This window comes from Aythya ferina (assembly GCF_964211825.1).
Source record: "Aythya ferina genome assembly, chromosome: 3".
Lineage (NCBI taxonomy): Eukaryota > Metazoa > Chordata > Aves > Anseriformes > Anatidae > Aythya > Aythya ferina.
Genome location: NC_140298.1, coordinates 6069940 through 6095517, shown reverse-complemented (window position 1 = coordinate 6095517; position 25578 = coordinate 6069940). Strand labels below are relative to the sequence as shown.

Below are 25578 nucleotides of genomic sequence, written 5' to 3'. Positions count from 1 at the left end.
TATTAAAGGTTCCAGATATTCCACCGTAAATGCTACAGCTTTTCTCCTTTGTTTGAAAAGTGAAAATCTGTACTAGACCTTAAAAATATGGTATATGGTTACATTGAAACAAAATAATTATGGCAAAAAATACCAACTGGTACTATACACTTAACTTCATCTTTTTGAACAAATGCCCATTTAAGTGCTAAGTTAAAAAAATAAAAATAAAAAATCAGATTTATAAGCTCAGATCATACACTTTAAATTTTCTGAATACTGAGGAGAACAAAATTCATCCCAATCCCCTTCCTCTACATATTTCATACTGAATACAGCACTAGCTCCTAGGCCACTGCAAATCAAAAAGCTGCAAGCCCAGAAATGATAGCTAAAAATCAAATAATTAACAAAAGAAAATTCTGAAGATCTGTCCTATGACCCCTAATGCAACAGCAATCTTATCATTAAGAAATTCCATCTTTTTGTAGGGCATCTTCCTTTGCAAGCAATAGTAATCAGTGAAATACGGCATTCAACTACACATGCAGACTGCTGCAAATAACCATTGTCTTTTTTTTTCTCTTTTTTTTTTTTCCCCCTCCAAACAACACAGCACATGTTGACAAAGTGGACTTCACAGAGCTACTTGTAAAATATTTCACACTAGTGACAACCTGCTGTCACTACTACAGTTATGTTATTTACACTGGTGAAGTGGCAGAGGATGTTTATCCATGGAAAGAGAGGAAAAACCTTTCATAATGAAAAGATGGATCACTAACTCTCCCAATTGGGTCTAGCGCACAGACAGTTCCTTCCCATTACAAGACTGTACTGGAAACAACACTCTTAGCACTTACACGTAGACTTCATTATTAAACTTGACTTCATATTCTCCTTTATCAGAACAGCTGTTCGTGAGGCAAATATTTAACTACAGCTGAGAGTACTAAATATTGAAATTACATTATAATATGAAAAATTTTTGTTAATTTACATTATTTTATTAATATTCAATCGCTCCACATTTTATCTAATCATGACAAAAAGTCTTGCATTAATTAATATGGCCTCTTACCAGGACTTTATCTCTATTTTGCTTTTTATAGCTCGTTTTGAAGTTATGCTACCCTTGCTATTCTACTGCTCTTTGTTGTTATTTTCTATACACCTGTGTTTGCCTTATCACTGTTTCTTCCTTTAAAAATACTAATTAAAGACTTTTGCATTCACTTTTACTAAAATGCTAATACAAATGTTGCGATGCTTTAAAAAACATGGCACTGGGATGTATGCAAGCACTCCAACATCTGCTAAGCACTCCCCCAGGGAACATATACAACTCCTGAATTTTATACTTAAGAGTGGAGAATTGAATTTTCTGTTCTACGGATTTAAAAGGAAACAAATAGACTCCATCAACATTAAAGCATGCCAGCCTCACCAGGGAGTATCTACACTGACTAACCATGTAGAACAAAATATGGGCAGTAAAAAGAATGGCATAAGCTTGACAGCACAACAATGCCACAGGTGAAGTTGAGGAGAGTATCTAATTGTCCAACTCTACACTCTCCCCAAGTCTTAAAGAACAATACAATTCCTGCTATGCAAATATTGAAAAGTATGAGACATATGCATGCTCATGCGGCACTTCTGCATAATTTGCACATCACTTAAAACTAGAATATCTGCTTTTACCTAAGGACAACCATGATTTAAGCCTTATCTCTGTCACAAACCCAGTGTAACCTTTTGCAGAGACTCGCCTCTGATGCCACTGCCCCAAGACAACTCTATCTTATATACGAAACAGACATATTGCAGACCATATCCTTGCTCCCATTTCCTTCCTCCTGCCCACCCAATTCAATAAACGCGAATTTGAGCACAAATATAAACAAAGCTGGAAGAGGAAGATGGCCTACTGTGAGCCACTGCATGGAAGGCACGGAGTACTGGAAGTCAGCACCATACCAGAAATCTCTTGAACTACATGACCTTCAAACCCTGGAACAGTATTTAAAATGGTTTAGCTGATGTTTGTTTTTCTGTCTGTGCTCAAAGGAAAATTCATTACTGCTAGCTGTTGCATCCAAAACTGTCAAGATTCTAGGAAATATGAGTAATATCTTAAAACACTTTCTCAGTATACTTTGTTTTCAGATGCAAAGTTTCAGGCAGAAAAAATCTCGATTGATTCAGAATGTGTTTGCAGATAAAGCTCTTCTCAGCTAGATCTCTCATGATTTTCTTTTTTGAATTTGCATTTTGAATTCATGTATTTTACACAGATATATTTAAAAATAGCACTTAATGATTATACTGAAAATTGAAGCCATGGTTCAGATGGGGCTCTGGGTGGTCAACTAACTGATACAAAAAGATGCAAATCAGAGCAAGACTATGGAAAAAAAAGAAAAGAATCATATATAGTTCCATTAAAAGGAATGTAAAGAAACTCAAAATTCCACCTCTTGAAGAGAAGAAAAAGTAAGTTCTTATGATACAAACTGTTATTCCTACATGGTATCTCCCTGATGTAACATTAAAACTCCTTTATACAACTGAAAACTGAAGTACGGAAGTACGGAAGACTCTCATTAAAGAATACCGAAATGATAAAATGACAAAAAACCTATTATTTCCAAATTCACAATTCCTTTTACAAAACTTTATTCATCTAGAGCCCCATATCATTTGTACTGTCTCTTCTGTGCTAGAAAGAGACTAAAGTTACTTAAAGGACTGTAGGCAGAAACCGCTGTGTTTCAAAAGCTGTCCAGAGTTTTTAAACATTTCTACAATATGCAGAAGTGGCTGGACATATTATTTTAACAACACCAAAAGCACAGATTACTAAACCTAGGATTCAAGACGAGGTTATTCTTAATATGGATTTTTAAAATGGTAATCGTTACACAAACTTGCCACTATTTTTCAAATGTCAAACAAAACAAGGATTGTAGTATAAGAGGCAATTTCAGTTTCAGAGTCAGTGTGCCTGTATAGCTTCTCTGGTTCAGAAAAAGCATCTGAGTTCTGCAACAGAGCTGTTGAATCAGTTTTTGAACCCAATCCTTTGCTTAGTTTGTAGCCTGGGTAAGAACAGAGAGACTTGTATAGGGGAGAGTGAACTTAATAGAATCACAGGACTTGTTGTGAAACCTTGTGATATGGTTTAGTGGAGGACTTGTTAGTGTTAGGTCAGAGGTTGGACTCAATGATCTTGAGGTCTCTTCCAACCCAGACAATTCTGTGATTCTGTGTAATTGTCACTCTCCAGTGCTCACTACAGTTTTTTCTGCCTTTAATCTCTACTCAATCTCCCTTGCTGTATTATTCCCTTACAATTCTTATGTATTTCTCTGAAAACATTCTGCCTTTACAGAGCTTTGAATATGTTCCCTTTACATCACTCTGTCCTGAGTGAAATCTCCACTCTTCACTATTCATACACTTCATGAAATCCAAAATTCTGCATTCTTTGGCAAGCCACTAAATCTGACATCAGGGAATGGGCAAATTTAACTTCATCTGTCACAGAATGTCTGTGTTGTAATGATGATAATAAGAACAGTGGTCTTCTTGCAACCTTATGACCTCTATCAGGAGAACAGACAAGATCAGAGAAGAGGAGTTGGAAGGGACCAACAAAGATCATCAAGTCCATCTGCCTGACCACTACAGGGCTAAACAAAAGTTAAAGCATATTATTAAGAGCATTTTCCAAATGCCTCTTGAATATGGACAGACATGACCAGATGTCTTATTTTTCCCATATGAAAGTGAAAAAAGTAACAGTAAAGATTGTAATTCCTGTCCAGGCATCCTATATAAAAATTTACTGGTGCCAGGCTTTTCAGAATACAATACTCTTTGGCTTTGTACTTCTTTGATCCTATCTTTCTTTTTATTTTCAACAGTTCAATGTTTCAGTCATTTTCACACTGGCAGCATAATAAAATTCTCTCATTCCTCTACATATTGCTATTAATCTGTTTTTCCTACATGGCATAGCTCCTTGCAACTGTTGTACCCTGTACACATACACACACCCCACATATGGTGACCACATTTTATGGTTTTGTTATTAACTAATTTTTAAGAGAATATTTATAATTATTTAAGTCAGTGACCATTCATACTCAAAATCTGAGGAGGCATTTTTAAGGAATGCAGAGTGCAAAACTGACCAGACCTGTGATGTGCAGGAGAGGGATAAATGGATTAATACCTTTTGAAAGGAACTATTTAAACCTCCTTTCTTCAAGATCTCCTGAAGATGAGGTGACCACTTGTATTATTGTGCCTTCAATATTCATCATACTGAGAAATTGAAATAACCACAGAATTACGCTATACAGACCTGGCAGACAGGGCCACTTTTCAAAAGCCCTGTAAATGCCTAATCGACTAAGCTGCAGAGAAGCCCCTGCGTTCATAACCCACCTGCCCCCCCCAAAAAAAACCCACAATTTTTCCACTGGGCCTTCTGTGCTGGAGAGTTTTACATCCTTCCTGTACCCTTGGCATCAATGCTGTACTGTAGGGGGTACAAAAGTAATTCTGGTAATTAATCTGGAAACGCGGTGCCTGTAACTGTCCTATACATTCACAAACCAGAGACTGACAATACTGTGTGTGTTTTCCTACAGAGCAACAAACCTCTGCCTGCCACCATTTCAGCAGAGCTGTTAATACTTCTCTACACCGAGTGGATGCTATCAGTGACGAGGACCCTTACTTCTGCCATTTCCTTAGCTACCTCTGCCCAGGGCTATCAGTTTAGCTCCAACACTGCTTCACTGCTTCAATCATAGCCCCTTCCTCTCCCACCCCTCTCTTCCACACATTCATGCATGAATTTTCCATAATGAATTTTCCAGAAGGACAATTTTAGACAGAGAAGGGGGTTGGGCTTTTTTTTTTCTTTTCTTTTTTTTTTTTTTTCCCTTAAACAACATGAACATGTTTTTTTGTGTTTACTTATTCCTCCAGACCTCAGGAGTGTCTGTGGTTAAGTGAGAGCCAGCCTACTCCTGGAACTTCTAAGTTCAATGTGCTTAATGCAAAGGCTTTCTCTAACTGATCATGGCTAACTGACTGCTTAGCTCTCCTGCTCCCTCACAGCTTATAAAATGCATTAAGAACACTGATGAGTACACAAAGCACTTTCCCAAGATCATCTCTGAGCTGCTATAGTAATACATTTCTGCTCAGATTCTCTTCTTCAAATTCAAGAAGTTGCCCTTTCCAGGTTCTTTAGCAAGACATGCTCTAGACAGGCACTTCCTTGTTAGGACAGACTTGTACTCACTCAGCTTGTACTTGAAAGCAGCAGGACACAGGCTGGCTCAGACCAAAAATAGCTGTGCTTGAGCTAATGCTGAAAGTTCTTCTGAGTGCACAGCATCTTCAGATTGTGGCTGGCAATTGTTCCCCCAGATTAGAGGAAGCAAGTGCAAGCCTGAACAAATGAATCAATTTTTTAACATTAGCCAGCGCAGCGTTGGCTAAGATATCCTTACACTGCTGTGTCACATACATAAGGGATATATATCATTGAGTATGGCTGTTTGCTACATAACCATGGTGCCATTTTCATTTGCAAGATGTTGCTACCCCTGACTACTGGGATGTTGTCCAGTGAAAGAGAAAGTAAATGTTTAAAAATGAGAAGCCTAGAAGAAGGTCTAGAAGCTGCCCATGACATAATGACTCAGGTAAGAACAACCCATACTTGTAAGATAATCACAGCTGTCCATCATTATGAGACAGAAGTGCTACTTTTGACATGGGTGACACACACTTTTTCATGAGCATTGGCTTTGTAAACAACTCTAAAATGGAGCAATCACTCATTGCCTTCTGCACGCAGCCAATACGGAGTGTTGAAGTTAACTATTTTCTTATACTGCTTTTGATAATAGGAGCCCAAAAAAAGTGTTGATTATTCAAAGTATTTTCTTCACGCTTAATTGCACAGACATAGTACTCCATGTCCAAACAATAGTCATGAAAAGAAACACAGTAATATTAAAAAAGGTCCAGACATTACTACACTAGGTCAGATTTGCAATTTAATCTGCAATCAAAAAGAACAAAGGAGTAACTGCTCTAAAAGTGAGAAAGGATTTGTATGCATTGATAAAATTGAGAATAGTTTCTTCACTTCTTTTGCCATTGTTTGAAACAAGACTAATGGTTTCCTAATGATAACGGGCAGGAGAAAATGGGCCATGATTTTCTAATGTAAAGTATATTTGTGACACTGTTGTATTTGGGATATCACTACCAACAGTATCAAGCAAAAAGCTAACTATAAAGTGGTAATATATATGTGAGATGGAATAGCACATCTCATTTTTTTCACTTACACATTCCAGTTCTGTTTGACAATTTTGCAGTTTCTCCACTGTCTGTCTTTGATGCAGCATCCCCTCACATCATTACTGCTTTTCTTCCAAGCTGCCTACCAATATGTCATGAAAGAGGGAGCTAGGTAAAATCATTATCTGGAAAAGGTGAGCTTTGGATGCTTAAATGGGTCAAACAAAAGCACACCAAAAACTCAGGGAGACATAAAAGGGTTGCTAAAGGGAAGATTAACTTACTGGATCATATTTCAGTACACTTAAAACAGATACGCCCTTTCTTGGTGGTCCAAATTCCATTCCTTAGTTTTTCTTTTCATTTTAATTAGGAGCTGCCTATGCTAGTGAGCGCTGCAATTTATTTCAATTAGAGTGTGTTGCTCAGAGAGCTTTTCATGATCATACCTTTGCATGCTTCTTCTTTAAGGCATTCAGCTCTTTCTGCTGTTTCTTTAAATGCTTTATGTAAGCCTACAAAAAGAGAAGTTGGATCAATTTTTCTGTGGTCATATTGACTGTAGCCAGATAAAAACCTGGCTACTTAAAACAAATAATTAGGAACATATTTTGAAAAGCTTGTGCTCATGCTTACTTTCATTTGCTTTAAATCTTCTATCTTCACTTGAGCAATAAGGTCTATACCTAGGAAGATATTGGTATGGTTTATATAAAAAAAACCTTCATGCATATTACTGTATATCACACTTTTCAATATGAGTTTTACCACAGAAATCTACATTTAGGTTAGCAATTAATTACTATTTTTCACCATAAAAAAATAAGGTTAATGAGAAAATTATTCATTGACATAACAAATATACAGTTAAATTCCTTTTCAAATGCACTGCTCAGTCAATTGCCTTGAGAAAAAAGGGAGTTGGTGAGTGTATTTTAATCTCTTAGAATTTTTCACTGAAGCATCAAGACACGGCAATCTAAAAATTGGAAAAGCTTCTTTACTGAAAACACAGCAAACCATTTATACACACTAAAATAGAACTATGCAAACTTCAGAATTTTCGTAAATAGCTGAAGATTGCTCTGGCACTTCTTGTTTCGGGGGAATGTTTCTTTGGTAAGGTTGTGCATGACTACATACAGAGTTAACTAAGGTTAGATATACTTATTCTTCTTAATTAAAAACACAAAAATTGTGGGAATGAAAATTTACTGGCAGCCTGTATGTTAACAGAGGCAAACTCTGCATTTTAGTTAATACCAGGCTATTAGAAAAGGAACAATAGTACAGTCCAAGACTAAAGGAGAATTAAAAGAGGAGAAACAAAAAATCACAGAAAGTAGAAATTCTAATGAAAATTCAATGCCACAATCAAATCTATCATGAAAGAATTAATGTACTATTTAGATGAATGAAAATATATTCTGATCTCCTGAACTGTAATGCAAACAAAACCAAATCTAATTTCATCTTTATGGTTTAATAAATGTTTTGTAACATATTATGACTTTAAACAAACAAACAAACAAACAAACAAACAACAAAAACTATTCGGCATATCCTACATGTAACCATAAATAAAAATGTCAATAGAATGCCATAAGCGCTGTAATTGGGTGGTGGTGGGGGGAGGGGTTGTTACATAAAAACATTAGATTGTTCCTAAATACAGTGCAAATTTATTTGTTTAAATGCTATTAAGAGTATCCATGGACAGTAAGGTTTCTCCTGACTTGCAATGAACTTTCTGCTTTCTAAGGTGAATTGAACTGAGAAAAATCCAGATTCTGCAAAAGAAAAAAAAAAAAAAGAAGGGAGGGGGACTGGGGCAATCTCCTTAGGGAACAAGATTTTTCGATTCTCTTAGAAGCATGACATTTTGCTCAATTATATGCTATTAACATTAGTCTTGTGAATGAGACTGGAACAGGCTTAGGCATAGATAAATACAGAGGCTCAAGTTTTCAAAATCACTGATCACCTAACTTACTGAAAGTCACATAAGAGAACAACTTAAAAAAAACAACCAACCAAACAAAAAAACATTCTTTTCATTTGAAAACCTTCCCCAGACACCCTCTCTTTCTGGATATGTAATTTCTAATGGTAAGGTGCATTAAACATTGTACCAGTGGTAGAATTATTAAGATCTTAAAAGATCATAGAGCAAAGTAATACAAAAACAAGGCCTGTTAGGTATAAAAATGACCAGCACTGTTTTAACATGAGAGAATATGAAAAAAAACTACTTGCAAACAAGAACACACTAGTACCAAAAATCTCATTTTAAGACCAGATCTTAAACAGGGCACCACCAAGTATGCCATGTTCTAAACAAACTTCCTGAGGTTTTCATTTTAAAATGCCAACTCATTTACTTTGTTCACCAGGTCTGATTCCATGACAACCAGGAATTAGTTGCCAACTCCAGCAAATTTCATACCCAATTAATGCTCAATACAACTAATATTTGTGCATCTTGGTGTTGATACATGAAATATTAAAACACCTTGCGGCATAAAATAATCCGGTTTGAAGAACTTTGAAAGCATTCAGGTGCTAAAGATGACCTGTTTTATTGCCAAAAGTGACTCAGGAGAGATCACAACTTGTTTCTCAAGAGATTCCTTCACATGTTTGTATTCAGCCATGTCTGCTTATGTTTGAGAACAAGAGCAGTTAGTACTCCTTTGCATTCCCATTGATCCTTTTGGGCCAGGGTGGATGAAAGAGAACGAATCAGACTAATTCTTGAGGGCCATTAACAGAAATATTTATTGTGTTCCATTCAGCTGTACAAATTTGTTTTCTCACTTAATCTTCATTACCTGTGATGAGCTATGAGAAACAAATAATCCCATTTGACTCTGTAAGATGATTTTGTAGAGTGAAGAGTGTATAGTGAGAAAAAAAAATACTTATTCATTTCTAAATGAGCATATTTAATATGGGTATTTTTGACAATAAACATGCCATTTCCATAATCGCTATTCGGAGTAAAACCACACGATGAAAACATTTCTAATTGTGGGGAAATCACAACAGAATCCGATGAATTCTAAATACCTTTAATTACTTAAATCTGCAACTCTGCCAAGGGATTTGCAGAGGGAAAAAAGAAAGCAGAGAAGTTCTTGTGGAGTGTACCAGAAAAGAGTCGTTCCTATTGGTGTGGTTCCGGTAAATCTTTGGTAAACTTCTTCCAGAGTCACATAGGTTGCTCCTATTAGCAGTGGGCATACAGCTATACAAAGAGGTCACTAAGTAAAATAAAGCTGTATTGGTTTCATGCAGCCTTTTTGGTAATACATGAAATTTATTTGCAAATAGACAAAGACCACTACCAATAGCAGAAGTTATTTTCTAAAGGGTAAGAATAAATAGACCTGCAAAACCAAAAATGAGTATTAAGTACTCTGTGACTTTCTGAACCACATCAGAGCTGATGGAGAGGCCCATGATTTTTGTTTACCTTTCTTAGCATCAGTCCCAGATCCAAAGCCTGCTGTGGTACTTGGTCGAAGCTCAGAGCTACTCTGAGGAGTCACATTTGCTTTGGCATTATTGGCTTTTCCTTTTCTATCATTCTTTGACGTGTCATTTGGTACATCAGCTATATCACTCTGGAAGAAACATGCACATTGTAATAAATTAATTGCTGTTTTACCTGTAGTACAAGAGTTGGGGTATAGGAGATTTCTGAACTTGTTTAGTTTATACACAATTAGGAACGTTGCAACATATTTTCAAATAACACTATACTCAATAAAGTATTTGTAATCTATTTTAAATGGCTATAGCTCTTTTCTCACTTTTCAAAATTTTCATTTCCTTAGGATGTGTTATCATGGCCTGTGGAAAGTTAGACAGTGAACAGTATTTCAGTGTCTGTTAGCACAGGCCAGTGTTATTCAGAGCAGGCCAAAGAGGCTTATATTTGCAGATGATAAATGGTAAGGTAATATGCATCCATGGGAGAAGGTCCAGTTTACTTATAAGCAAAAAACAAACAAAACACAAAAAAAGCAGCAATCCAAAAATCAAACAACTGAACTCACAGACAACTGACCAGCTGATGGTGATCTTTTCACAACCTACATTCTACATCCTCTATTATAAAAAATCCCTTCATAATATGAACATAAATGGGCTGTGTTTGTCATTAAGTTCTACTTACGGTTTCAATGCCCATAGCTCTCATTTGGTCCGCTCTTTTTTCTGTTATAGACAAAAATTTCTTTGGATCTGACAAAGCATCCACAATATCTGTAAGAAAAAAAAAAATAATCAACTTTTTATCATCTTCAGAGGCATTTAAAAAATCATCTTTTATAAGACCTTCATTTTACCACTGTTATATCAACCATGGCTTGCAACAACACCCCAGCTTTCTACAGTGAATTTGCCTGGACTGAAAGCACTCATCACCAGAGCACCTGAACACATCAGGAACATGAATCAGTTTATGAAGTGCCAAGGGAGTGATATTAATCCAGGTGGTTTATTTTGGAGAGCAGAGCATAGTTACTTTAAGTTCCTCACGGCTGATGTCAGTAGAATTTGACACCAGAATCAGATGTCCTGCGTGACACACTGCTAACAACTTTGCCCCTTGGTTATTTGAGTGCTGACTGACTTGGGATTGCAGGGAGTTGTAGAAGATGCTCCATTATATCTACTAGTTCAAACACAAAGCTAAACTGCAATTTCATTTGGGTGGTTAAAGTGATCAGACAAATCCAGTCTCACTCGCCTTTGTGATGCTCCACGCTTGCAACACAGGAGGCTGTGAAATGGCTGTTCTGTGAACCGCTAATGAGCAATATTTGAATCTGGCCCATGCCACAGTACTGCTAGCGGTATTGTAGCTCTACTTAGTACTGGACATTCTCAGGTTCTTCTGTTAAAGGGGTTAGTATTAAAGACAAGCTCCAGGAAAAAGTAATGATCTCCCTGTTTCCTCCTATTCAGTAACCCTTTTCTACCCTCTGCTCCCCAGTAGACAGTGAAGAACTGAGGTTGGTTTCTCCAGCACTTTAAGCCAGAGTAAAAGCTGTAGTGGGTGCTGGCATCGTTTCTTCCAACCTGCTGTGTGAATGAGCCTACAGAGCACAGTGCCGTGATCATTTTGGCCATTGGCACACCAACTACCTGAACCACAATATTAGCTGTTCCCAATAAAATTGGACGCTGTCGCTGAAGTCAGCGCACAAATGGCATGACACCAAAATTTGGGCCAGGAGTAGGGGTCAACATGTTATGTGTTCAGCCCACCCACCCTGCTGGAGTGTGACAGAAATATACATATATAAAGCTAATATTAAGAATTGCACTGTGTAAGTTCAACCATACAGATTAAAGAATGCTTTTTCCATATACAGTGATAAAGGTGTAAGCATAGGTCTGCAGGAAGACAAAGACACACAAATCTTTACCTGCATACTGAATAATCTTTTTCCATGACTAATTTCAAAACAGTCAAAGAATTCACAAATGACAAAGGAGGCCCTCCACAGCAAGAAATGATTTTACAGATTAAACTGGTTCACTATCTACAATAAGAACACATTCAGAGACCACAGCAGCGATCTGTTTTGATGATCCTTCTGACACTTTAACTTCAGTGTTATGGACAAAAGGGTCACTGGTCTCAGTTAATAAGCCTCTCTTGTCAGAGCAGTAACTTAGGAAACGAAGTTTAACTGCTGCAGCCTGACTCATCATTCATTACAAAATATTGTCATTTAATTAACTCAGGCTTTTTGTCATGACCATTAGGGAGACCAAGGAAGGTGACTCACTTGCAAGGAATCTTTTTTTTTCCTCTTTACAGAGTGCTGCAGAGCCCTATTTTCAGCTGCTTACACGTAAAAGATAAATGTTTTTGTACCCTTACATTTTAAATGGACTCACTAGCATACTAGACAATTATTTCTGCAATGACAGTTCTGACACTCACAGTTTTCATTATTTGAATGTTGTCCATGTTACATGTCATATTTTTGGCCATTTTCCAAATTAGCTTACAACAATGTGAGACAGAAAAGGCAACCCACTGACTATGTCTGCAATAAACATCCAACCCATCAAAAGCTTCAGGAGGAAGTTTCTATCTTGTTCCAATTGGGGGCTGCACTATATAATCTCTTTTTCAACCCAAGTTGTCTGTGAGCTCCCTTGAAGTCACTGGATGCATTTCTCAAGGAAAATAGCGTAGTCTGGGCTGCCATTCCCACAAAAGTTGTATTAAATAGGCAGCATTAGTCTTGATGGCTCTCTTTATTTTCCCAAATAAAGTTCCCTCCAGTAACTGGTGACCCAACTATGTCATCTGAAACTGTAGTTTATATGCACAAAAACAAAGAATTTATTTTCAGCTGTACCCATGGCCTTAGAACCATATCAAAGGTAGCTTAGAACTGAGTGTTTGCCTCTTGCCTTAGTAACCATGTCTTTTTGTCCTTGGCACTTATTCTTCAATGAAAACCCAGGACTACCCTGCTAACACGATGTGTCACTTGAAAATAGCTGATTATCATCAGCTTCAAAGTAAAAATGACTAACATGTTTGGGAGAGTGAGACCTTTGTGAATTGTATTACAAACCATATGAGCACTACACCAACGGCTCAGCATTTCTACAAGTGGGATGTGACTCATCACTGCTTTTCACACTGTCATTTGTCCTTTGCTTACGTTTCTCTTTCCTCAGTGAGGTAAAGTGGGTGTAGGGAATAGCATTCTATAAAAGAATCCCTATTAAATATAGAAGGGAGAAAATCATGGGAAGAGTACATTACAGAGGACTCTAACCACTAACCTAAGCAGCCATAATTAGTGACGTACACATTTCTACTACAGAAGAATATTATAGAAGAATAATATATTATAGAAGAATAATATATATTTCGAGAATGCTCCTTCATTTACATTAATTTGCACCAGTGTTTTGTTTTATTTGGACAGAGTAGCTGATGCAGATAAACCACACACACAAATAAGTAAACTGTACAAAAAATAAAATTATGCATCTTTTAAGGACTATAATAGATTAATGATGAGTTATTATTCAGTACAAGTTTTTAAATCCTATTCATACAAGTTAAAAAATAAAAAGAAAGCAGGCAGCTATTGAATCAAGCTATACTTTCCTACAGGTTTGCAAAAACAACCATGGAGATCCTAATGATAGCTCATAAAACAATAAAAGGTGCACTGCAGATGATAGGTACTTAAAAACACATGCAAGGAGAATATTAATGATTCCACATGAGTGTCAAAAGTTATTTCACAGTTGTTCATCAGCCTGCTCTATATCGATGAGAAAAATAGATGAGGCACATCAAAACTATCTGGGGAAGGGAGAGAAGAATAAGTGAACTCATTTAGTTCATATTAATATGGAGCCTGTTTTTCCCAACACTACACCAAGACATGACACCCAGTTGTCTCATTCTAGCAGCACTTTACTGTAATTATAATTATACTTAGGGTTTGTAATATTTTTTAAGTCCTCAAGTCTGCCAGATAAACCACCTGTAGTAATCGTGACAATGCAGTAGGTCAACCAGTACTGAGCTGCACACAATTTGCAAATTCTAAACCAAATTGTTCAAATTATATATGAAAAACAATTCTTTCATTTATGAATTTACATAATGTGCTTAAAAAACAGTAATACTTTCTTACTACACAACCAGCACACTCAGCCAATTGAACCATACTAAACTCCTCTAAGTTTAAATTCTACTCTTAGAAAAAGGGTAGTATCATTCAGAAAAAAAGTCAATCCCAAATCAGAAGCATGTCCCTAGTTCAGGGAATGTTTTAGCTGAGTCATCTACTGGCAACTTTTCTGTCCTTAAGTTCAGAAAAAAATTAAAGCACATACTTAAATGTGTCCCTTAGATTCATGATCCAATTACAGCCTTGAGAATCTCAAGCTTAAGCATAAGCTTACATTTGTCTTCAGAGTCCCTGAAGTTAAATACTGTTGATGAAATATGCTGCATAAAGACACGGCAGAGCTCCAAGACCTACGACAAAACTCCAGCTGACTTGCAACAGTCAGGGTTTCATACGTGACCTATATAAATGCTTCTGTAAATATTTCTTCCATGGAGTTACTGTTATTGAAGTCTAGCCCTGTTTATTTTTTAAAGTTTGGGTAAATAACAGCAAACAGTCTTTTAGATACATTATTCACTGTACTAGGTAAATCCTCTCTTTCTCCAATTTGTACTATGGAAAAACCACCAATAATTCTTTGCATAGATACCAGATTTGATATTGTTTTTGTAAAAAGCAAAAAGTTTTTTTATCAACAATGTCTCACCAATCAACTTCAAGTTGAACTTCATTTTGCTGCAGAATCAGAGCACAAACATTTAATGTAATTTCTATTTTGCAGTTTTAAGTGGTTTACATATTGTCTAATACACAAGTGAATTTCATGTGCAGTGAAGAACACAATTCCCAGAGGTACACCCTGAGGGTGAACTTACACATTACACAGATTTAAGTGGTGTAATGATTATTCTCAGCTGCTTGCCCATATCCAGACATGGCAATTTGCCACTGCTCAGTATAAATGATGATGGCCCTGCCAAACTGATCATGGAAATGGCTCAGATTAAAAACAACTTCCCTGAAAATCCAAATATAATTACAACATGCTAAAAACATATAAACTTGGGAAAGAAAAATGCAGAATGGTTTCTGATACTGATTTTTTCACTGTTCATTTTTAACAACAATACACCAATATTCTCAGGACTACAAAAGTGGCTTTGTTTGATAGAGTACATGTCTAGACCTATAGGATAAACACTACAGCTTAAATACATGTCACCCTTGCAAACCTATACATCAGAAAAAAACAAACAAACAAACAAAAAACAACAACAACAACAAAAAAACAAACAAACAAACAAACAAAAAAAAAAACACTTCCTTGTATTAACAAACAGAAAACAAACTCTAGCATTAGTTTATGTCCCATAATTTTTTGTAATTTAACAGGACACATTTCATTACCATTAACACCGATGTACTTGGTCTGAAACCTGGTTTCTAAAAAACTCATCTTTCCAGCAATGCATGTCTACTCCTGGCTGGTATACTGACACCACAGTACTTCAGCACTTCCACAACACTCAAGATTTACAGTACACAGAAGTACAGGTTTATCTCACCTCCAAAACCATCAGGCACATATGTTTTAAGCACAATGTTGCAGAAAACTGTTGGAAGGGAGAGTGGTTTGTTGCCTTCATTCCGAAGTGAAATGTGTCTGTAACCTGCTTGCAGACCATCCAGAGGCAGGATCCTCTGACCAATCAACTTATTATTGTCATCATACACTGCTATTCTCAGGACAGCCAGATCAGGAAGAATAACCTGGAAAGCCATAAAATGAAGACATTTAATGACTAATACAGTAGCACCCTCCCCACCTCCCATGTTTGAAGCAATCTGCTCATTCACTTTGTATGCTAGAAACAGACTCACCACTGAAAGATAACATCAGTCTTTGCAAACCTCATACTTTCAGATTCCCTTTCCTATTTTTTTTTTCACTATAAATAATAGGTGATTTCAGAATTATACATTCTTACACTTACATTAGCCAAATATTTTGTGTATTTATTTTACGTTACTGGTGACATCAATAACAGGCAGGTAAATACTATTTGGGAAATGGCAGATACCATGGCAATTGAAGAGTAGATAGCACTGAATTGGGGAGAATTCTGACCCAAAGACTGAATTTGGGATGTATCCAAAAGGGCAATTAAGAATGGAAGGAATGCAAGCACAAGCTGATGGGGATGCATGCTGAACTATGGGTTCTGCAGAGTGGAGAAGCAGACAGAGGACAAGACAGGGTGAAAGACCCGCTGAAATGGTGTGCTGCCAGCCGAAGTGGGTACTCAAAACATGAAAGGTATGCATGGTGGGCAGGGATGCTGCCAGCTATCTGCATCTGTCAGCTCTCACCTTGAGTGACCAAAAGAATAGCAAAAAATCCCCTTTCTTCCTAAGAACAAAGATGCTGCCTCTGTGTGTGGCGCAGCAAGGAGAAGACAGACTAACCAAGATGTGTAGCCTCTGTGTCAGTCTGACGTGACTGTGTGCTGGGAAAGGTTTTCCCAATCTTTCCCTACCCAGTTCTATTCATTGATGCTTATGGTACAAAAGACCTAAGTAAATTGCATCTACCATCTGCCTTAGACTTTCCCCCTAACAATTTAACTTTAAGTCTTAGAAGCCACAAAGTAAAGTATGTTTTTGGTTTCTGTACCCACCTGAGCTATTCATAAATGTCCTGCTCTATTGCTTAGGATGAGTGATAACTACACATTCACAGCACAGGTTACTACCAGGACTGACCCACATTTCCCCTTACGCAACAGAGCGACAACACAGAACTTGGTTAGAATGACTGAAGCTTTATTTTAATTAAAAACAACAAAACATGACAGAAAAACAATTGAACATGTTACCTGAGAACAACTGTGTAGGATTAAACATCAGCTTAAGGAGAACATTGTAACCCAAATAGGTCAGGTAAGATCTCTCCTTTACAGGCCACAGATGAGTACATCTTTCATTACTTGATGGGCTCAGAGACTGACTAGGGAGCAGGAGTGGGGACTAAGAAGGTTACGGTTCCCTCTCTGTTCATTTGTTCTAGGGTGTCCTTGAAGGCATTCCCACCCTCATGACATTTAACACTGTGCACCTCACATTTTCATTTCCTTCAACCAGAACTGTTCCTGCTGTGCTCACGCTACTCATCTGCCTTGGTCATCAATATCCGTTTTGATTACAGTGCTGAACTTGATACAATAATGACCTGGGATGAAGAAAAATAATCTCTTGGCTGACTTACAGTATGAGTTATTTGAGAGTACGTATGACCGTGTAATTGTTTATTGCAGAGTGGAGCAGAAAGTCCAAGGAATATTAGCATCAGCCATCATATTAATGTCATGACATACAGGTTCCCTGCTTTTACAGTGAAGCTGAGTGCACCCTGTATTTTATGGGCCTTTTGATTTGACAAATTGGAAAGCAGCAGATGCTGGCCATATGGCCAGCAAGCCATGGGCAGCATGATTGCCTGTCACGTACTTAAGCAATTTCCCTGGGTCTTCTCATACACAGGGTAAAGCGCTTGAATTCACATTCATTTCAGAAAATATCTGAGTTCAGAAGAGTCTCTTGCATTAATTACATTTCTATTAAAAATAGTTATACTGTTTAGAAAGCAGATGACGTGTGTCATATACCCAAGAGTAAAGTGGTATCACCACACAGCAAAGTCTGTCACTTTGGAATAAAAGAGCAACAATTCTGCATGACAACAAAACAGGTGTAAGCGAAACAGACACTCTCAAAGACAGCACTGCTAACACATGTAGTCTGGATGAAACTCCAGCTGACAAAAAAAGTATATATATATGTGTGTGTGTGTGTGTGTCATATATATAAAGACTGAGAGATAAAAACTGAACATGGGCAATAACAGCTGATCTCTCTTTTTAAATCCCCCATACTAAGAAAAAAAGGTTTGTTTTTTTTTTTTGTTATTGAGGAAAAAAAAAGGTACATAATGCACATGGAGGAGGGAGCTGGCAACACATCTGAGGAACACAGCACCCTTCCAACTTTTCCATGTAATAACATTGACCTTAGCTTTGGATGCAGCATCTCACCTGCCCTCTGGGCTGAAGGAACAGTGCAAGATAGCAGCCACTGCCAGGGCAGGGAAGAAGAAATCTCCAAGGAATGATGGTGTCCACCAGCGGGGGCTCATTCTGAGCAGACTGCATACCTTGAACACAGGCATGGCCACGATGGAGGTGGCTACCTCCGAGTGGGAAGAGGAAGCAAAGGGGAGGGAAAAGCCAAACAGAAACAAAAAATCATGTGACAGCTACAGAGGTTATCCATTAGAAAAGCAAAACAATGCAAAATTAAAAAAAAAATCTCTTGAAAGCTTATTTCAGCTTTAGATTGTTTACTGTAGTAAACAGGAACCCTACAAACCCTTTTTCATGGGAGCAGCACTTATTCATGTGAGCAGTCAGACTGAAGCAGGGAAGGGTAGCTCAAGTGAGCAAGGATGCTCATGTGCAAAAGGGCTGGCAACGACAAACCATGCTTTCCAAATATCCTACCTTTCGAAATACAAATGATTCTTCATTGTAAACAGGGTTCAGACCATTGTTCATCACCATGCGTGTTCGAAATTCTTTACGTATTGTGTCCGTGGGTAAACCATACATATCCACTTCTACATACGTACCAATTTTTTTGTCTGATAAAAACTGACCAGATATTACCTGCAACATAATAACAGAAGAGTTAGGAAAAGCAGTACAGAGAATATCAACAATATAATGTACACAGCACAATATGAATACTGGAAATACTGATAATTTTTTAGTTAGTCAAGGCACTCCGACAAAAGCTTTATACAGAGCAGATATTTATTTAATCATCTGAAAATGGTATAATTACTGGTAAAATTGCACTTACTTGGAAAAATTATGATAAGACCTTAAATATAACCTTAATTTTCATTTTAGTTCTCTTATATGAGCTTACAGAGTAAGCTCTACAAATGTGAAATGTGACAAACAAAAAATGACTTCACTCACTACGTTATGGTATTAAAAGTTATAAACAAGTCATAACACAGGAGCCCAATTAGCTGCTGTCTACAGAGGCATTCAAAGTTTTAACAAAATATACTGAATGAAACAAGCACATTGGACACTAGTATTTTGCAACTGCTCTCAAAATATGCTTTAAACTTTTCTGTTCAGAATCCATTATGTGTCTCCTTTACGAAGTTGTAAAAGGAATGTATTGCTCTTCTTTCTCTTTGCTGCAGGTTTTATAGAAATCACATGCCAATCTAATTCTATATTCTTTGTCTGGAAAATGCATGATGTTTAAAAAGCAAACAAACAAGCAAACAAAACACCATGCATGACTCCCCTGTATTGCTATGCAGATAAAGATTTGCTGTGATTTTACTTCAAGTCAAGATTAATCTAGTCACAGCAGGTGATTACTCCAGGGCAAATTTCTATTCCATCAAGATGATCTATTACTTAAAAATACAGCTAATGTTTTCATTACTAAGATCAAGGAGGGAAGAAAATCATTGAAACGCAATTTTGCAGATCTAAGCTTATTTGAGACATTCTTTTCTTTTCATGATCTAACATTCTTCCAGGGAACACTCTGGATAACAAATCTAAAAAATTTTGTGGTTGAGGGGCACCAGCACTGGCTTTGGTCTACTCTTACAGTTTTTTATTTTTAAATAATGGTATGCATCTACAAGGGAAGTCCTGCTCTTTGTCAGGGCTTTTAGCTATCACTGCAGTACAAATAAAATTCAGAATCAACAGACTATGCAGCAGAAGATGGACTCCTTGTATAACCCTGATCCATCTCTTTATCTCTCTCCTGTGTGCTCTTCCTGCTGTTTACATCCACCGAGCATGTTTTCTATTTAATAAGATTGTACATTCTCCTCTGTAAGGACTGTATCTTCCCACATGTCAAATATGCACAGCATTCTTCAGCAAAGCCCCAACTCAGAGTAGGCACCAAACAGTAATCATTGCAAACAAAACCTTTTATATTTTTCCTCCACAAATCTTGAATGAATTGGTTGACATTATTATTCCATTCTTACCGGTTCAAGGAAGAAGCATGGAATTATACACAAGTTTTAGTCACTCAAGAAAAACACATGACAAAATAAGTGATCTAAGAACCATCTCTAGTGCTCTGTAGCACAGTGTTCTCACCGCCAGATCCCACTTCCTCCTTGGAAAGATTGTGCTGCCTTTAAATTTTGTTTTAATTTTTAAGTTTTTATTCTTCTGGAGGTGCAAATGAAACTTAATTGTCTACAATGCACAATGAATCCTTGTTCAGAGAGGTTTTGAGATCTCTGCTACACACAAAAAGGGACAACTGAAAGCCAGACTTCTGTTAAGCTGCTCATAGGTTATTTGAGCAAAGAGAGTCAAGTGTCAAATCAGAAAATAGGATTTACAAACAATTACCAAAATGCGATGCCTAGCTATGTTTTGGAACCACAACAGAAGATTTACAGACTTTGCTAGTCATAGATGATTCTAAAGGAATGACCTCAATCACAGCCACTTTTCTCACAGAGCCACTTTTCTCTACTTATTTTGAAAATATCCTGTCCACATATGCCCATATTCCTCCTTGCCTTGTAGTGAGGAATTTGTGAGGATTTGTACAGTTTCATACTATCCACATAAATGAACTCCACTCATTTACTCATTTCTGATGTAAAGAAGAGCATGAGAGGGCTTAATGTTCAGTGAAAATGTGTAATAACAAATCATTTCTAATTATATCATGTTCAATTCAGATCAAGTAAACACAGATGTCTTAGCCTGCAATCAAACAACAACAATAACAAACAAACAACTACAAAAAAAAAAATATCTGAGGACATACAGACAACCCAAAAAGTTTTTGCAGCTATCCTATTTCTATTCACATTTAAATGTGATTTTGGATGTTCTGAGATGACAGAAGTTTGTCTGTAGCAGTCTTACCTGTACAGAACATGTTGCAGCAATTACACCATCTACAGGAGTTTCAGAGAAAGGGTCAAACGTTCGATCTGGTCGCCGCATGAAATCTGGCTTAAGTAGATAGCTTATTTCAAGAAAAAGAAGAAGAAAGTTATTCTTTTGTGGAAACTGTACTTGTATTAACTACATAATAAATGGAAATGGATGTTCTAGCTTCAAACAACAAACTCTTCTACAGTGCTGTGAAATACAGACTCATTCTAGCTGCAAGTGTGAGGAAATAACACTGCGTACCTAGAACAGAGATAAATGTTATTCTTAATTTTGAATTACCAGCTAGTGAGGGATTAAATCAATCCTGGATCTCAAGAGGAAAATAAATGTAATGTAATAAAGGACATTTCAAAATAATTTAGTAACACATTTTAAAAATACAGTGAGTTATCATATAATAAAAAATAGATGCTCCCATTTACTTTATTTCTTTAATGCTTTTGAAAAATACAAAGAAAAATGCAGAAACATACATTTTTTTTTTATTTTTTATTTTAAATGAAATACTTCCAGAGAGTCAAGACTCATACAATAAATTTCAGCTTGAAGCTAATTTTTTCATCTCAGTTATAAAACCTTGGGGAAAACAGCTGATGTTAGTACTGACAGATTGTTAATTATAGTAGCACGAAAGGTGCTACCATAATAACACTTACAATACATCCCTGAGGACTATACACTGGATCAACATATCAATGAAGCTAATATGTGCACTGGTGAATCAAAAGCCAAGGATTCTGCCATCAGAATAAAATAGTAGCTGAGCCACAAAAATGCTATGCTATATGAGAGGAATTTTGTTCCACTGGTGGAAGAAAACATGTAACTGGAGTCATCTTGCTAATTCTGTAGCCCTGACAGACAGCAGTTGCTAGTTTTTTTTTTTTTAATTTTTTTATTTATTTTTTAAATCCACACTCTAGTCTCTCTAGCAATCACAGGTAGACAATGTTATAAAGGCCTATGCAGGATTCATGAATAATTTTAAAAATGCTAGAAAAACTTTGAAAGACAGACTCTCAATGCATTTTCTCCTATTTTTCATAACACGGTTTCCATTTAGGAAAGTAATATTATTTACTATTCTCACATTAAAAACGAGTGCAATTTTATAATATTTTACGGATTTAAAGTAGACTACAGGCAGAAGGGAACTATCTGAAACATGCTAAGCCTAGACTTCAGGCCTGCTGAAATAAAAAATATTCATGCTCTCCTTTCACCAGCATGAAAACTGTAAATCAGAGAAAAAAAAGGATAACAGACTGAAGGAAATGTATTTTTTTATTTTCATTGCCGTGAGTATTTTCTCTCTGTGATGAAACAGCACCACATTTACAAAATATTACCACTATATTACTATCTATTACCACTATATTACTGTAATAGCAGAAGACTCACACAAGAACCAAGAAATTTAGTGGATAATGAAGCCTGTCTCAGAGAATTTGCCAGAAGTACATAGTTGCTCTTCTCCTAGGCTAGTGAATCAAATAAAAAAGGAACCATACTCTGGCATAAGGATTTTTATTTTTTCCTGACATGACCAAAGACCGCACTTTTGAGAAACCCAACAGCCTTTATTGGAAGAGTTCACATTTGAAAATAAGGTATGGAGAGGCGAAGTACTATGCTGACCATTCTGCAGAAGAAGAATTTTTACCAAGTTCCATCTACTCAGATTTTCCTTCTAAATAAGACTTCCATGAGTAAAAGAGTTGTTTCTTCTCCAGGATGAGCTTGCAGACTTTAATGTGTTTCTGGACTGTCATTTCCTACAATTCCTCAAACTTTTTCCCTTCTATTGATATTAAAGATCAATCTATCCTATTAAGGTATACACTCAGCATCCAAAAAAAAAATCTATCAACATTGCTTGAGAACCCCTTTTCATGCAAAAATAATGAGCAAAAACTTAGAGATGAAACACTGTTTTCTGTGAAATCTGCTCTCCACACAAAGTACAGGCTAAAAAACAAACCCAATCAACCAACCAACCAACCAAAAAACAAGGACAAAAAAAAAAAACACAGGGAAATTTGGATATTCTGTGAACTTGCAATGAATCTTCATTCTCAGTCATATTTTTGAAAAAAAAAATATTGAAAACAGAAGCTGAAGATGGATTTAAGTAACTGTGAATAGTATTCCTGATCATCTTCATAATTTGTACACAAAGATTCTTCTATCTCATCTTTAAAAACTGGGCATCAGTAAAAAGCATATTCATTTTCCTGAATTCTGTTAATTTCTACTCCTCACTTAACAACCCATTTTTCTTTTGTAACACATAATTAATAGTGACAAAATTTTATTAAAGCCATAGTAAAGAATTCTGATACACAGTGACAACAGTTTAAATCACATCACTCACCCGCATGATCCATTATATTCAAATTTTCCTTGATTCAACTGCATTGCTAAATCTGTCAAAAGAGAAAAAAAATTACTTTCTTCCTGAATAATGCAGATCATGAACAATCCTTTTTAGAGAAGAAAATAAGACTGTGTGTCCAAAATAATCAGTTTAAATGAAAATTTAAATTTAATGCATATAAAATACACACAGACCTACAAACCAAAAGGAAGCAATATGAAAACTTCAGGCTTCTTCACAGTTATAAAAGCTTTATCAACCATGCTGAAGCACAAGCAGTGCTTAGAAAACAGTTTCTCCCTGAATTCAAACATAGTCTGTGGTTGTTAAGTACCTGGGATAGGATTTTAGTCATCTAACTTTTGGCATTTACAGTACAGATTGCTCTCTTCATGCTAGTGATCCAGAATCACTTTAAATAACAGACACTTTTAACAGTGAAATTAATTTTGTTCTAAGATAGACATCTAAAGCAAACATTCTGGAATTGTGTATTTCTCGCCAGTGATCATACAGAACCACCTCTGATTAAGATGCCTGTATCCTGATGTCTTAAAGAAGGCGAGATGAATATTGCTCTTTTTCTAAGGATTTAATTGAATAAAGTACCACAAAAAGAAACCACAGATATCACTGCAGCATTGCTTAGTTTCAACTTTTAAGGCACCTGAGTTTTATTTGGTGCATTATTATGGCATTTGTCTATAAAGACAGAAGAGTAAACAGAAACCCTCTCCCAAACTTTATATGTTTTCCTGCGGGTTTCAAATTACACTGAAACACAACATCCTTGTTTAGCAATAACAAAGGTCTTCTTTTGCTCACAGACACTACTTATAAAAGGGAACATTTCTTCTATATGTTCTCTGTTACACAAAATACAAGATTTTCATATGCTCATATGAGGTATTATTTACCCTACTGGACAGCCTTAGCTTCTATTTCCTCAATTGTTCTTCAGCTTGCCAGCACCGCCGGAACATGGAAGACTAACAGAGGAATGTTGTTCATTTCCAATTACAAAATGAACACTCTTACTTTGCAATACAAAGGGGCTGAGAACAATGTGCAATGGGCAGAAGCAGCACTGGGAGAAGAGTTAAGCTTGCATATGTGCTCTGATCTCCAAACCACGTTCAGTAACTGGTTTACGAGCAGTTACTCCAGTACAGCTTTCTCTTGCCTCCTCAGTTAGAAATCAGTCATGGCAAGGGTGCCAAGAACAGAGCTCGTAATCATTAGAAGTTTCTACAGTACCAAAATCACCTTTAAAGAAAAGAAAAGCAAAAAAATACAGAACATTGGTCCTATCACAGCTACAAGATGAAAATGGAAAAACTGCTCTTTTACATATATAGCCGAAGACATTCCTATATTAATTATAAAAGGAAACAAAACAAACACCCTGTTAGTTACACTCACACCTTGATTGAACAGAACAACAGAACTCCTCTCAGTATCTGCTGTGGAGAGGCATTTACAGTCCTGGGTATTGTTCTCTAAGATGTGATCTCAGACCTCATTCTTTGATGCTAAACACATGACTCTCTAACACTTCACAACAGTTGGTCTAGAAACACACTTGGCACAGTCACTACTTTTTACCATCTTAATTTGTATACTCCCTTCATCTTTATTTTGGAGATGCACACAAAACTGTGCCAAAGCAGTGTTTTGTGAAAACAGCAATCCCCCTGCAATTAATATTTTTATTAATAAAACATTATCATTTGAGAAGTTATAGTACTCTTATTATTTTCCCATGAAAGGAGACTAAATTTTCCTTCAGAGTAGAGCTTTTTAATTGCTCCTTATCTTATGCTTCCATAATTCCCCCCCACCATATTATTTAGCCATATGTCCGTTTCCTCAAAAAATGCCAGAAGCAAATCCATGGCATCTGTTTGAGAGTTACTGTCCAAATCATTCTTTAGGATCGAGGTTCACTGGTCGTTGCTGCCTACCTGGGGTCTGATAGTTCAGTGAGACCATCTGGCAGCCAGCGTTCCAGAAAATTTGAGGCATGTAATTACTTGAATCCACTCGGCCTCCCTTTGGGTATATCCGACTCATTTGTCGTTTATTATAACTGTATAATTCATCAAGGAAAATGAAATAACATCATAGAAATGTATGGTCACATCCTGATAACTTCAGTATTTCTTACATTAATCTTACTGTTTCTTATAAAGCTACTTTCTTTGTTCCACCATAGACATGGAACACT

At 36.5% G+C, this 25578-nt stretch overlaps 1 protein-coding gene across 11 annotated transcripts in view; it reads right to left on the bottom strand.

Moving 5' to 3' along the window:
* The window catches only part of PLCB4 (phospholipase C beta 4), a 233445-nt gene that overhangs the window by 23919 nt on the left and 183948 nt on the right, over positions 1-25578 (bottom strand). For all 11 annotated transcript variants that reach the window (XM_084513193.1, XM_084513192.1, XM_084513194.1 and 8 more), the window contains 9 exons: positions 25316-25440; positions 23349-23400; positions 20942-21044; positions 18503-18667; positions 15512-15716; positions 10496-10584; positions 9791-9941; positions 6952-7001; positions 6765-6830 (listed from right to left, as the gene is read on the bottom strand). In XM_084513193.1, the coding sequence (XP_084369319.1) occupies positions 6765-6830; positions 6952-7001; positions 9791-9941; positions 10496-10584; positions 15512-15716; positions 18503-18667; positions 20942-21044; positions 23349-23400; positions 25316-25440 (1006 nt within the window). The remainder of the gene's footprint in view (positions 1-6764; positions 6831-6951; positions 7002-9790; positions 9942-10495; positions 10585-15511; positions 15717-18502; positions 18668-20941; positions 21045-23348; positions 23401-25315; positions 25441-25578) is intronic.